Source organism: Taudactylus pleione, unplaced genomic scaffold (genome assembly GCF_031769625.1).
Source record: "Taudactylus pleione unplaced genomic scaffold, aTauple2 ptg000033l, whole genome shotgun sequence".
In the NCBI taxonomy this organism is placed as follows: Eukaryota; Metazoa; Chordata; class Amphibia; order Anura; family Myobatrachidae; genus Taudactylus; species Taudactylus pleione.
In genome coordinates, this window is record NW_028284435.1 from 4,754,929 (window position 1) to 4,770,386 (window position 15,458).

At 45.9% G+C, this 15,458-nt stretch overlaps 1 protein-coding gene across 1 annotated transcript in view; it reads left to right on the forward strand.

Moving 5' to 3' along the window:
• ENOPH1 (enolase-phosphatase 1) overlaps window positions 1-15,458 on the forward strand; it is a 71,865-nt gene that overhangs the window by 34,182 nt on the left and 22,225 nt on the right. Inside the window, exons 3-5 of the mRNA XM_088452115.1 lie at window positions 2,601-2,800; window positions 10,512-10,644; window positions 14,984-15,107. Of these exons, the coding sequence (XP_088308241.1) occupies window positions 2,601-2,800; window positions 10,512-10,644; window positions 14,984-15,107 (457 nt within the window). The remainder of the gene's footprint in view (window positions 1-2,600; window positions 2,801-10,511; window positions 10,645-14,983; window positions 15,108-15,458) is intronic.

The window sequence follows — 15,458 nt, forward strand, 5'->3', positions numbered from 1 at the left end:
TTCCACAATTGAGGTTCATGCTATATTCCTCTTCTAACCAGTACACCTTTGAGTAGCTGCCATTTACCGTCCCCCTGGCCCTCCCTCCATTTTCCTTGACAACCTTGCATCCTGGCTCCCTCACTTTCTCTCCTCAGATCTTTCCTCCATTATCCTAGGTGACTTTAATATTCCAATTGATCTCCCCACAGAATCCTCTGCCTCTAAACTCCTTACCCTCACATCTTCATTTGGTCTCTCCCAATGGACCTCCTCACCCTCCCATGTGAGTGGGCACTCACTTGATCTGGTCTTCACTCACCGTTGTGATATTTCTGATTACTCCAATTCATCTTCTTTGACCATCACCTTTTTTCTTTTAACTTATCCCTCTTTCCTTCCAGTGCTCTACCTCCTAAGGCTACCATTACTAAGCGTAACATTGAGGCTATCAACACTGTTTCTTTTTCCTCCATGCTGGACTCTCTTCTTTCCCCTATCCTTTCTCTCTCCTGCCCTGACCAAGCCACTTCCCTTTACAATAACTCCCTTACCTCTGCTCTTGACTCTGTTGCTCCGGCGATCACTACTCACCCTCGCAGATCCACACCACAACCCTGGCATTCGAAATGCACCAGATACCTGCAAAAGTGTTCACAAATTGCCGAGCTTCAGTGGAGGAAATCGCGCTAAAAGCAGACTTCCTCCATTTCAAAGTTATGTTCTCATCCTACAGTGCTGCTCTGTCCCTCTCCAAACAATCATATTTCAAGAACCTCATCTCCTCCCAGTCCTGAAACCCCCGGCGTCTCTTTGCCACTTCAACTCCCTTCTCTGTCCTCCTCCTCTCCTCCCCACCTCGCTCTCTGTTCTTGACTTTGCCACCTACTTTACATCTAAAATTGACTCCATACGTCAGGACATCATATCCCACCAGACCCTCAGCACTCCACTCCCTCCTTTCTCAGACCACCCCTCCCCATCCATCTTACCAACTCTGACATCCTTCTCCCCTGTATCTGGAGAGGAGAGAGCCACTACTCTCTGCCCATTCTCCTTGACCTCTCTGCTGCATTTGACACTGTGGACCACCCTCTGCTCCTGCAAAACCTTCGCTCCCTTGGTCTACGTGGCATTGCCCTCTCCTGGCTGTCCTCCTACCTTTCCGATCGCTCCTTCTGCGTCTCATCTCATGACTCCTTTAATCCCCCTCCCCTCCAATTCCACTAACAGTAGGCATTCCCCAAGGTTCAGTTCTTGGACCTCTCTAATTCTCCCTATATACATCCTCTTTAGGTGAACTCATCAACTGTTTTGACCTCCAATATCATCTCTATGCTGATGATACTGAGATCTACCTTTCTTCCCCTGACCTCTCCCCCTCACTCCTCACCCATGTCCCCCATATGTCCAACTGTCTGTCTGCTGTCTCTTCCTGGATGTCCCAGCGCTTTTTTAATCTCAATATGGCTAAGACTGAGCTGATCATCTTCCCACTCTCTCGCTTAACCTCACTTCTCACAATTTCATTATCAATTGATGGCACAACTATCTCCTCTAGCCCCAAAGTGCGCTGTCTTGGAGTTATCTTGGACCCTCTCCTTCAAACCACACATTCAGCACCTCTCGCAGTCCTGCCATTTCCATCTCAAAAATATTTCCAGGATTAGACCCTTTCTCACCCTGGATGCTACTAAAACCATCATTCACTCACTGGTCATCTCTAGATTGGACTACTGTAACCTTCTATCTGGCCTCCCAGACTCCCACATATCTCCACTCCTACCTTCCTCAATGCTGATGCTTGGCTTATCTTCATCTCCAAACGTTCTACATCTGCCTCCCCTCTCCTTCAAACCTTACACTCTCTCCCCTTCAGATGCCAATTCAAGGTTCTTACACTCACCCACAAAGTCCTCTCCTATTTACATCTCTGACCTCATCTCCCTTCACACTCCCGCCCGTCCATTTTGTTCAACTTATGCACGCAGCCTCTCCTGCCAACTGATTACTTCCTCCCACTCCTGCCTCCAAGATTTTGCCTGTGCTGCTCCCTACCTCTGGAACTTGCTCCCTCTCCCCATCAGACTCTCCACCTCTCTACAAATCTATCAAACGGGCTCTCAAGACCCACTACTTCATCAAAGTCTCATCCTAAGCCACTACATGGTCTTTCCTCCCTGTCTACCCCATCTGTGTCACGCCTGTTTGTCTGCCCCTCCCCTTTACAATGCAAGCTCTCACAAGCAGGACCCTCTTCCCTCATGTGCTTCACCGTATACTTTCTTCTACTCCTTTCTCTCCACAAGGGCACCTAACACTTGTCTGCTGACTCTCTGCTGCTTATTTTGAGTGTTTTAATCGCTAATGCAGCAATGTGTGTATAAACCATGTCTTTCTCCTGCACTGTATTGTACTGTAAGTCACTGGTTTCTTGTTCACTGTACTATGTAAGGCGCTGCGTAACACTTCTGGCGCCATAGAAATAAAGGATAATGATAATATACTACAGATGTCATTTTGTTTCCTGCACACGTTCCCATGGACAACAGGCTTATGCTTAATGAAACTACAAATAATCATAAACTTATTTTTGTATTTTCTCTGTTCATACTTGTAAGGCAGAAAAAGACTGTGGACTCAATGGATTTGTGCCTATTCCAAACGTAACCGATAATACAGCGGCGTCACAACAAGTTATCCAAAGCGTAGTTGATAATGTTCATTGGCAGATGTCACTGGACAGGAAGACTACAGCACTTAAACAGCTCCAGGGCCATATGTGGAGGTGTGCATATGCTACTGGACAAGTTAAGGGAGAGTGAGTATTTACAGCGTTGTTGTTTTTTTTTGTTTTTTTTTTTTTAAAATGGTTTATTTATGATTTAAGGTGCAAGAGACAATAACAACATAAACATCCAGATGAGAGTGAGCAAACATTATAGAATCAGGTATACATCTGGAGCATGTAATAGCAATATCAAAAACAGTATTGCTAGCATAATTAAACGAGTATATACAATATGGAAATATATTGCAAATAACTGATTAAAAATAGTTACTGTTTATAGCGTATTTATAATCATTTGAGGTTAGTGAGCTGGAGTGTCTGACACGTCATTACGATACATATAATAAAAATATCAGCTCATTATCATATTTGTATTTAAAAACACAAATATTAGAAAAAAAAATGAATCCTCCGAACAGTGATTGGGGATAATCAAGTATAATGATATTCTTAATGTGCCTTTAAGAAAATAGCACCTCAAATACTAAGATTGCTAGGGATTAAAGCTATTCACTCAACATACTCTTGAATTTGCAGACACCAGCTCCTCCCGCCTCTGTTGTCATACTTGTTTGTTATAGCCTGCAAAACTGATTAAAATATCTGCTGACATATTATTACGGGATGTAGTCATATGAGGCCGCCGGTCACAATCCCTACAGCGGAATGCCGGTTAGGATATATGATAGGCGTAGAACCGATGCCTATCATAATCCTGAAACCGGAACGCCGAGGACGCCATCACAAACAAAGGTAAGTCCGGGGCGCCTTTAGCGTTAGCCGCAGGGGGGGGTTAGGATTAGGGAGTCTAGCGTGGTTAGGGTTAGGTTTGGGGTGGGGAAGCGAGATTAGGGTTAGACACCCCTAGGGGGGAGGGTTGGGGTCAGGCACCCCCAGGGAGAGGTTAGGGTTAGGCACCCCCCTGGGAGGGTTAGGTTTAGGTGGCGGCAAGGGGTGGTTAGGGTTAGGCAGCCCCGGGGGTAGGTTAGGGTTAGGTACTAAGGGAGGAGGTTAGGGTTTGCACCACTAAGGGAGGGTTAGGGGGAGGACAGGGGAGGTTAGGGTACTTACCTGACCCTGCTGGGATCTTGATCCTGTCGAGCATCCGCTGTCTGGATTTGAACTGGCGGCTAAACAGCCATCGGCATTTCAATCCCATTCCATCATTACAGATTAGTGTCTCTTTGAGTAAGAGTGATGTGCAGCCCTTTTAAAGGTTAAAGGGCCCTGCAATGAGGCTCCCAAAGCGTATCAGGTTGCCTAAACTTGTTTAAATAATACTGAACAATAATAGACACTAGGAAAGGAGCATTATCACAGTACTCACATTAGACAGTTGATTCAAAATGCTAATCCTGGTTGTAGACATTAGGGAGGACAAAAGTAAGACAATTTATTGAATGTACCTGTACAGCCTGTGTTAAGGAAAACAATATAGCACTGATTAGCCACCAGTTACAAGCCTGCTTCTTTGGAATCCTCCAAAACAAAGATATTGTAAGTATCATAGCAATACTGATGCAAAAAAAAATAAATCTTATTATATACTATGTAATACTGTGTAACAGTGAATAAGAGACCAATTAGTTATAAAATAATTTCTTAACTTTGTGACTGGCCTATATGAGATTAATCTTATTCTTTTAGTTGAATTAGAATAAGTTAAGTCTATTATAGATCTAATTTCTACTTCAGGGTCCATAGGGTATCCACAGGATACCTTGGGTATAGGTGATGACGTCAGGCATCGAGCACCATAGAGTTAAGTTTTCAGCATCCCAGGATGCACTAGGGTCCCGCCCCTGAGCCAAGGCATCTCAGTTTTGTTGGTGCCCGGCTCGGAGTCGGAGCACCTGTTTAGAGGGGGGCTAAGGATTAGCCCCTGAAGTTTTCTTCAAGGCAGCTGTGGCTGCCCATCTGGAAGTACAGCATGGACAGTCACTACTGACGTCCATGCTGTCTTCCCTACACCCCCGCCGGTACCAGAACGCCGGTACTGATCCGGGGATGCTGGTAAGCATCTGGGGTCACAGCTAGCGGTGACCCCAGATGTTTTGGACCATGGCCGGATTCAAGGGGGGCAGCAGGTAAGCAGCGAGGTACCGCGGTGGGTCACCGCTGAAACACGGTTCTGAGTCCCCAGGCAGGGGGCTCCCTGGGGACTGGCTGCAGCGTGGAGCCAGGTAACAACCTGCGCTTCCACTACCCCCCTGGGAGAGGGTTAATTGCATGCCAGGGGAGCGCGCCTTCCCTGTATACAGCCGGCGCCTCCCCCGCTCCACACAGCCCACTCTGCACTGCCGATTGGCCCTGTGGCAGCGCTCCTCCCCCAGGCCGGCCTCCTCTCTGCTCCTCGGTGGCCATCTTTATGGAAGCATGGTGAACGCTGCTGGAAGCTGCTGATCGGTGGCATCGTGGTCTGGGTCCCCCGGCATACCTCTCCGTTGGAACAGCTCTGTGTATGCAGCGCTGTGTCCTACCAGGCCCTGTGTCTGCGTAGTTGAGGATCAGCGCTGATAGTGCAGGGATTAATTTCTTTGCATTGTATGTGACTGCTGCTAGCGTCTGCTGCCTGTACTTTCACTTTCTACTGTCAGCTTTTTCACTGTCCCTGCGCTTCTTCTGCTAAAGCCCTTGCGGTGTGATTGCAGGGCGGTTCTCCCACAATACTAACGAGTTTCAGTGAGAGGGGTCACATACTTGCCATCATGTCTGAGAGTGATTTTCCTCTCCAGCTTCTGTGTACTACGGGCCTGATTCAGAGCCGGACGCTATTTGCGCTCGCTCATTTAGAAAAAGGGGCCGGCTATTTAAATTGAGTGCTCGCTCTTTCCGGTCTGTTGACGCCTCTATGTCTGAGCGAGCGAAGGAAATATGCGCTCGCTATTTTGTAAATACGCCCCCTGGCCACTCGCATCCTACGTCATCTCCGCTATTTATTTGATTAATCGAGTACATCGAAAGGCATCTGAACTGCTCGCAGTGCTTGTGGTTGGATTTTACTACTGCAATCATGCGACCAGTTCAGGCTAAGAAACAACCAAGTGACGTGGTCGATGACGCTGCTTTGTTAATTATGCACACCCTTAAGACGCCCGTTTTGACCTTTTGGCACGCCTGCGTTCGGATCTCCACTCCCCGTTTTCAAGCACCTTCCCCCGTTACCACCCACAAACGCCTCATTCTGTCACTCAAATTAGCAGGCATTCGCTATTTTGCGAGCACACAATTTCCGAACGCAATGACTGGTTCGCACATGCGTATTACAACCCATACGCATGCGCAGTTGTGCGAACATCGCTCAGAGCGAACGAGCGGCTCTGAATCAGGCCCTATGTGCAAGGTACCTATAGCGGAGGGGGAGGGTTTTGCCAAAGCGCTTACATCCCTAGTGGGCCAGTTAGCTCCGCAACCTGCGTTCTCTCATCCAGACCGGCTATGGCCGTATGTTGGGTAGCCAGAGCTATGGAGTGCTGGGCCGATAGTTTGGAGGCGTCTTTGGATTCCGACTGTTCGGCTGAACAGTCCGAGTTGATAGGCAATCTCCGGGATTCGGCCACTTACATTAATGAAGCGCCTTGGATATTAGTACCCTCGCTTCTCGCATTTCTTTGGCAGCTGTGGCTGCTCGTCGCACCTTATGGTTGCGATCCTGGAAGGCGGACGCTGATTCCAAAAAGGGGTTGGAAGCTTTGCCATTTAATGGAGAAGTCCTCTTTGGTCCGGATCTGGAAAAAAAATTGTGGCCACGCTGGCGGCAGCCAAGTCTGCATGTCTCCCGTCTGCTGCGGTCCCTTCCAGTTCGGGTACGTCGTCCTTTCGGCCTTATAGGGCCCAGGGTAGGCCTAAGGCACAGTCCTTTCCCTGACAGGCTGGGCCCAAGAAATCGGCCAAGCCCAGGAAACAGGCCTGGAGTACCAGACGTCCGGCCCCTAAGTCTGATGACAAGCCTGCGACCTGACGGTCCGGGCCTCCCTTTGGGGTATCCCAAAGTGGGAGGCCGCCTGCTGCAGTTCGCCCAGTATTGGTCGGCAACTACGACAGACACTTGGGTTCACGAGGTGGTTTCTCACGGGTACGCCCTCTCCTTTCCTTTCGGCACAGACCCCCATCCCGATTCTTCACCACGGGTCTTCCCTTAGACCAGACCAAGGCCATGGAACTGCGGAAGGTTTTGCACACTATGCTCCAGGCTGGAGTTATAGTGCCTGTTCCATTCTCCCAGAGGGGACAGGGTTTCTATTCCAATCTATTTTTGGTGCAGAAACCCAATGGGTCGTACCGTCCGATTCTCAACCTCAAGGCCCTCAACAAGTCCTTGCGGGTGCCCCGGTTTCGGATGGAGACCCTACGGTCCATTATTCTAGCGCTGGAACCTGGGGATTACATGGTGTCATTGGACATACAGGACGCTTACCTGCATGTCCCTATTCTTTTGCGTCACCAACAGTTCCTCAGGTTTGCAATCCGCAACGATCACTTTCAGTTCCAGGCGTTACCTTTTGGCCTGGCGACAGCACCATGTGTATTCAACAAGGTTATGGTGGTCATGGCGGCGTCCCTGCGGCTGCAGGGAGTCCACTTGTTGCCGTACCTAGACGACCTTTTGTTGGTAGCAGGGTCTCCAGAGCTCCTTCTACGCCACTTGGATCTGACAGATTGCAGTACTGCAACGCCACAGCTGGTTGATAAACTGGCAAAAGTCCACCCTGATCCCGTCTCAGAGGATTCTGCACCTCGGAGCCTTATTGGACTCCAGTCAGCAGAAGATCTTTGTGACGGGGGAAAAGATCTCTGCCTTGCAGTTGAAGGTGCGCTGTTGTCTGCAGAGTCGCCGTGTGTCTCTACACTCGGCGATGAGGTTACTGGGCTCCATGGTGTCAGTATTCGACATGGTGGAATATGCCCAGTTTCACTCCAGACCTCTACAGCAATTGATCCTGTCCAAATGGAATGGACTGCCTCAGAGTCTAAAATCCCAGACGATGCTGCTCACTCCGGAGGTTCGCCTGTCCCATCTCAACAAGGGTCGTCCGTTTTGGGTGGAAAACTGGGTCCTATTGACAACGGACCCCAGCCTGCGGGGCTGGGGAGCGGTCACGGGTCCACACTTGTTCCAGGGAAGATGTACTCGGAAATAAACATCTTGGAACTCCGCGCCGTTTTCAATGCTCTCCAGCAGGCACAGCGGGTTCTCCAAGGTCACCCCGTGCAGGTCCAGTCGGACAACGCCACCACCGTGGCCTACATAAATCATCAAGGAGGAACCCGAAGTCGGGCGGCACTCGTAGAGGTGTCCCGCATTCTGGTCTGGGAGCGCAATCTCCCGGCCATATCAGCAATATTCATCCCGGGAGTTCTCAACTGGGTAGGCGGACTTTCTCAGTCGCCAGGACGTTCATCCGGGAGAGTGGTCCCTGCACCAGGACGTCTTTCAACTTCTGGTGGACAGGTGGGGTCTTCCAGAGATTGACCTCATGGCGTCACGGCACAACAACAAGTTGCCGGTGTACGGGTCTCGCACAAGAGACGAAAAGGCGTCTCTGGTGCATGCTCTGTCCGTCCAGTGGACGTTCCGGTTTGCTTATCTATTTCCTCCGTTTTCCCTTCTTCCTCGGGTAATCCGGAAATTCAAACAGGAAGGAGGAACGCTCCTGTTGATAGCTCCCGCGTGGCCCAGGAGGCACTGTGGACAGTCCTCTGCGGTTGCCGCTGTGACCGGACCTACTGTCTCAGGGTCCTTGTCTTCACCCGGACCTGACTCGGCTGTCTTTGACGGCGTGGTTGTTGAGACGGTCATGTTAAGGTCCAGGGGGTTTTCCAGCTCTGTAGTACGGACTATGCTAAGAGCTCGGAAGCTTTCTTCTGCAAGAATATACCATCGTGTGTGGCATACGTTCTTCCAATGGTGTCGGCCGAGAGGTTATGCACCTCGGGAGTTCCGTCTGTCTAGAGTGTTGGCTTTCCTACAGGCAGGACTAGACCATGGGCTTCGCCTTGCTTCTCTGAAGGTGCAGGTGTCTGCCCTGTCCGTCTGGTTCCATCGTAAGATTGCTACAATCCCTGATGTGCGCACCTTTTATGCAAGGTGGTGTTCGAATTCAGCCGCCATTTGTTCCACCGGTGGCGCCTTGGGATTTAGCTGTGGTCCTGAGGGCTCTCCAGGGACCGCCATTTGAACCACTGGGCTCAGTGGACCTTAAATGGCTGACGGCTAAAACAATTTTCCTTCTGGTCATCGCTTCGGCCAGACGTGTTTCTGACTTAGGGGCTCTATCCTGTAGACCCCCTTTTCTGATTTTTCATGGGAACAGGGCAGTGCTGCGCACTCGCCCTGAATTTCTTCCCAAAGTTGTTTCACGTTTCCATATCAACGAGGAAATCGTTGTGCCGGCTTTTAACTCACCCGACCTGTCAGTGGGTGAGGCCACTTTGGACGTTGTGCGGGCCTTAAGGATTTATGTTGACCGCACGTCCTCGTTTCGGAAGTCGGACGCCTTGTTTGTCCTCTATGGCTTCCGTAAAAAGGGTTGGCCTGCTTCAAAGCAAACTTTGGCAGGTTGGATTCGGATGGCAATTTCAGAGGCTTATCTTCATGAGGGCCTTCTGGTTCCATCCTCTGTGAGGGCTCATTCCACTAGGTCTGTGGGTCCTTCGTGGGCAGCTCGATGTGCTGCCTCTGCAGTCCAGATCTGCAAGGCTGCCACGTGGTCCTCTGTCCACACCTTTGCGAGGTATTACGCGTTTGACACCTTTGCCTCACAGGATGCTTCCTTTCAGCACAGGAGCGTCCCCACCCTTGAAGGATACTGCTTTGGGACATCCCCAAGGTATCCTGTGGATACCCTATGGACCCTGAAGTAGGAAATATGATATGGTAAGAACTTACCTTTGTTATCTCTATTTCTACGAAGTCCATAGGGTTCCACAGGACTCCCGCCCTGTCGCACCTGTGCTGCAGATGGGCTTTACTCTGGTCACCAGTTTTTCCGTCTCCCTCTGGTGAGAATGTGATTCTTGTTGTGTCCAGATCTTTTTTCTCTCTCTTCCTTCTCCTCCTCCGGCCTATGGCTTGGTACGTAACTGAGATGCCTTGGCTCGGGGGCGGGGTATAGGAGGGGGACTCTAGTGCATCCTGGGAGGCTGAAAACTTAACTCTATGGTGCCCGATGCCTGACGTCATCACCTATACCCCAAGGTATCCTGTGGAACCCTATGGACTTCGTAGAAATAGAGGTAACAAAGGTAAGTTCTTACCATATCTCATATTATAATTAATCAAGGAACATGTGGTTGTAGTGGGCCGGCATGCTGGCTTGGTCGTAAAGCTTTCAAATTAAATTCATTAGCATTTTTAGACTGACACTTTTGCATTTAGACTTTAACCATTGCTTGGTGCTATGTGCAGTTGATTATATTTACTAATGACTTAGGTAGGGGGATGGGTATAAAGGCACACTACAGATATACTGATCACAATGGAGTTATATGTGCTTTTGTGATCTCTCCTGAGTCCCATATTGCCCTGCCTACCCCATGTGCAGTCCTTGTTCTCCGGAGTCCAGTGCATAGAGTACGCGCTAACACAGTTCAGTTATCCTAGCTGTCAACCACCACTTGCTAGATTACATATATACATTGGGCCAATAATTTACTTATTAGAATTAGGAAGGTTGCAGTTTATTCACACTAAGTGCAGTCTTTTAATATACTAAATTAAACATCTGCCATTATCCTGTAGGGTATACGAGGATGTGCAGCCGGCTTTAAGAAAATGGAGGAACGCAGGCCTGAAACTATATATATATTCTTCTGGCAGTGTTGAAGCACAGAAGCTCTTGTTTGGATACTCAATTGAAGGTGATCTGCTTGAGGTATATAATTCTCTGAATTTCCTGGTGTAATTCTGTTCCTACATAATTACTTTTTTAATGAATGCTGACACATTTTCAAAGTGTGTCGTAAGGTGCATACGTTTTTGAACGATTTGTCGTTAACGACGTTGTTATCGTTCCAGCGTTCAAAAATAGTTCAGTTTCTGAGTTATAATGATGAACGATAATCATTCAAGTGCGCTCCCGTTTGTAGTTTGTAGTTCATCGTCCATTTCAGACTGTCCAACATAACCATTTTCATTAAGGGAAGGAACATTTTTTGTTCATCGTTGTAAAAATTGTTCATTACACTTCAAAAAATCGTTCACTTTTTTCAAGGGGAAATCTGACAGAAAATCGTTGGTCACAAAATCGTTATGTGTGTATGCACCTTTAATGTTACATGACTTTGCAATACTTTTAGTGTGTACACAACAAGGGTGTCTGTAGTTGTTTGTGAATATGAATGAGTTAAATTTTCAGTGTCCCGCAAAATATTTGCCTAGTACAAGGTTTGGATGCAAAATTGAGCCAGTTGATATTTAGCCTAAAGTGTTTTCTGTCTTACCCTAACCACATCATATAGCAGAATAAGTTGTCACTTTGCCCAGATGAAGGGATCACAATTACCCCAGCTTTATTCACCAAATAACTTCAGAAAAATGGGAATTTTTAAATTAACCAGCAAGATGATTCTCTGCGCGTGTCCAAAAAAAGGGGTGTGGTCACTAGAAAAGGGGGCTTGACCTTGAGACACACCCCCTTTTCATCGCTATAGGAGGCGTGCCTAGCACTCCTGGAGATGTTGGGCTTCCCCCAATCTCTCCCCACAGTGTGAATAGAAGCTATGCGCACAGTTTTATCAAAACTCCCCCCCCCCCCCCCCCCCCCCTTGTTTCGCTACCCAGCTCTGTTTGCAAAAATATTATCAATAACTTTACTTTAGTAGTAGTTGTAAAGCTATTGCAGTTGGTGTAAAGCTAATGTACTAGTTGTAAAGCTAATCAATGTGTCTTTCATTATGTCTCTGATTACCATCTTATATATGTTTATTATACCATTGTTTGATTGGAACTAAGAAACTTTAAGTTGACTGCTCATGTTGCGTTCTAATCATTCAATCAAATAAATTTTGTTTTAATATTGAGGATATAGAAGTCTGTTTGATTAATGGCCAAATCGTTTCATAGTTTGTTTTTGGAAAAAGAACAATTTTTGTTCAAAATTAAGGATGTTTTTTTCTAAAAAAAAAAATGCAAGTATTAAACTAGTAAGTGATAATCTTTGTTGCATCACAGCACCAGAGATGCTAAACAGCGCTTGCATTCATTCACTGTTGTTACTTTGCCCTGGAATTTAAAAATTACTTTGTAGATCTTGTGGTATTGGGACCTACAACCTTTCATTAGGCTGCATAAAACCATGGAGAAACATGGAGAAATAAACTACAGGGTTTATTATGTCAGCAAAATCATTGTACCAGACATGTAAATGGCTGCACTGATGAGAAACCAGCATTTACATGAGAAATAGAGGCATATAGGAGAGGTGTGAGAGACCATTCTAATGCAAACATTCAATCAGAGCACACAAAGCAGAGTGCGCCAGGATATGTACACAAATGGAAGAGAAAGGAGTTACCAAGTGTATTTACATATTATTTGCCCCTTAAGGCCATTCATAATGAGTTCTTTTTTACATAAAAACCTGTACAGAGCACATACATATGTATAACAGATTAATAATAGAGCTGTTAGTTCAACAGCTGTCTTGCATAAGTATCCACTCTCTCTCACTATTAATGCTATTGGGTTACATTACCTAACATGCCCACATGTGTTACTAAAATGTAATAGGGGATTTGTGAAGTGTAACGCCCAGGAGAGGCTACCAGGTGCCATGACATACATTACATCTAGCTTTTGTCCTTACTGCCTGCCATTTCCCAGCTCTCTACATCATCACATATTTTCAGGTTAATGTTTAACTTCCTAAACATCAGTGAAGCAAGTGTGCCAAGCAGCCAGGTTCCATGTATGTTTTAGACACTCAATCCAATTAAGTGCGCAGGGGGTGAATTGCCATTGCAACGGCAATTTGCCACCTCGCTGCCTGATCTCACCCTGAACTCGCACATTTTTGCTTGCAGCCCTATGCGGCTGTGAACTAAAAATCGCAAGTCAGGCAGTACAGTGCAGCATACAACAGCACTTACTTGAGGGTGCAAGTAATTTGCACCTAATTGGATCGTAGCGACTGCGAGTAGTGACTGTTTTATGGAACTCGCAGACTTCGCACTAATGCACACTCCCGAGAACTCTTCAATCCAAATAAAAATGCCTAATTGCAGTACTCACAGCGGAGGGGTGCAAATTGACTGCCAAATGAGATATGAGAGAATTTTGTGTAAATATGAGAGAAGTAAGCATAAAAAAGTGGGGAGACCATCCTGGACCCCAAAAAATTATAATTTTGTTAGGACCGTATAGAAGGCTGTTTGTGGGCATTAGTAAGGTACTGCAGGTTTTTAAATTATGTCAAATGGCTGATTTGTGGGTTGTTTTTTTAAAAAAATGCTAAAAAAAAGCAAACTTTTTTTATTTTATCTCAATTTAATTAAATGAAAAATGCAAAAAAAAGTATGAAAAACAGTGATTTTGGGGTACTTTGAGGCACCTTGGAAAATTGTAAAAGAAAAAACCTATTTTCCAATTAAAAAATTTGTAATTAAATTAGGGTTGCCTAAACTAACTAAAAAGTTGATTTTGAGGTAATTTGAGGACATATTTTTTTTTTACCACAAGAAATATGTAGTTATTGGACTAATAAGCTAATTGGAAACTTCCCATTGCCTAATTAGGAGGGGCATCCAAGGAGTTCAGCACAGTGTCCCGACATTTTAACCTTAAAATATAGATTTTCCTTTCCATCTCTCACCCTCAGGGAGTTGTGAATGGAAAATGCAAATTCAGTCTCACTGGTTCAGTGCAAGTTGCTAATTGGATTGCAAAATGAATTCGCTGTGTGAATTCGAAGAGAAAATATCAACTCGCAATTCGCACCTAATTGGATTGACCCCTAAGTGTACAAATGTTTGGGCCTGTAGATTACTGCAGATCAGAGGTACGCACTATATTTACTAGCTATACAGTATGGGTGAGATGAATCGAATCTTCAGGAGAGGAGATATAGCTACAGATGTGTCCTAACATATCTTTGCTGCAGTTGCGCCAAAAAAGCCGCTCTCGAACGCGGCAGGTCCTGTGAAAGTCTGTTAGCACTAGGTGTTCTTTTTTGCTGAAAATGTGTCTAAGGGGTCTATTATTCTATTAGGTGCGAATGGCGAGGTGCGAGTTGCTATTTTCACTTTGAATTCTCATAGCGATTTGACTTTGCAATCCAGTTAGCAACTCGCACTGAATCAGTCAGACTAAATTCGCAGCTTTCCACTCGCACCTCCTTGAGGGTAAGAGACTGAAAGGAAAATCTTTATTTTAAGGTTAAAATGTGGGGACACCATGCTGAACCCCTTGGACACCCCCCCCCTAATGACTAATTAGGCATTTGGAAGATTCCAATTAATTAGTCCATTTGATACCATTTAAAAACATACAGTAACTTCCTAATGCCCACATACAGCCTTCTATACGGTCCCGCTAACGAAATTATCCATTTTGGGGGGTCCAGGATGGTGTCCCCACATTTTCATCAAATCTCATTTGGTAGTCAATTCGCACCCCCTCACTGCGAGTAGTGCAAATAGGGTTTATTAATTGGACTGGTGAATTCTCGGGAGTGCGCTTTGCTGCATACCTAATTGGATTGAGCCCGAAGATACAATGCGACTAGGACTCACCTGCTGCCTGTGCTGAGTAATTTTATTTATGACACTTGTATATCTATGTGCCTGAATAGTACCTGAATTTGTATACGAAGTAGCAGCCGCAGCTTTTTTTCATCTCAAATTCCGTTGTGCTTCTTATACAGACTCAGAAGAACACAGATATACAAGTGTCACATATCAAATTAATCAGCACAGTCTGCTGGTGCGTCCGAGTCATATCGCATTGCGACTTAGATGCATTTTAATCATTTTTAGAAAGATTGGTACATCTCCCCCTGTGTGCTTTCCTGTAGTAGCTTCCTTTATATGTACCAAGGCTCTCTGGCTACATAAGGCACTGTGTGATAAGCAAATACACAGCAGTAACAACATTACTCAATTATGAGTCTTACTCATTGTCACACACTTGGCGGATTTAGTAACTATCTTGGCACGCAGCACACCATGTAATTACAGTGCTGTTAATAGATTTCAATATAATAATGTCTTTTTCAGTTCTTTCACGGGCATTTTGACACTACCGTTGGTTCCAAGGTGGAAAGCGAGAGTTACAGAACAATTGCTGATGGGATTGGTTGCTCCACTGGGAACATTCTTTTTCTCACAGATATTACTAAAGGTAAGCAATGGGACACTCCCCTTAACCATCCATAAATTGCACATATGTTCATTAGAATGATATATAAAACATTACACACCACATATACAAATAGCCAGAGACTAATGGTATCACAGACCATGTAATATAAAAAAATGAAGCACAAAGCGTGAACATATAGTATTATAGAATAAATTCTGTGACCAAATTACAAAAGAGGTAGTGAAGGTGGAGGATTTGAGGTAGAAGCTTCAGAAGAGTTACAGAAACCTGCATCCTAATTAAACTTTATACAGCCCTCTTTCGGCTAAATGGCAGTGTTGTGAATCCTTAATACAAACTTGAGAATTCCCAAATCTAGGCATTCTGCAG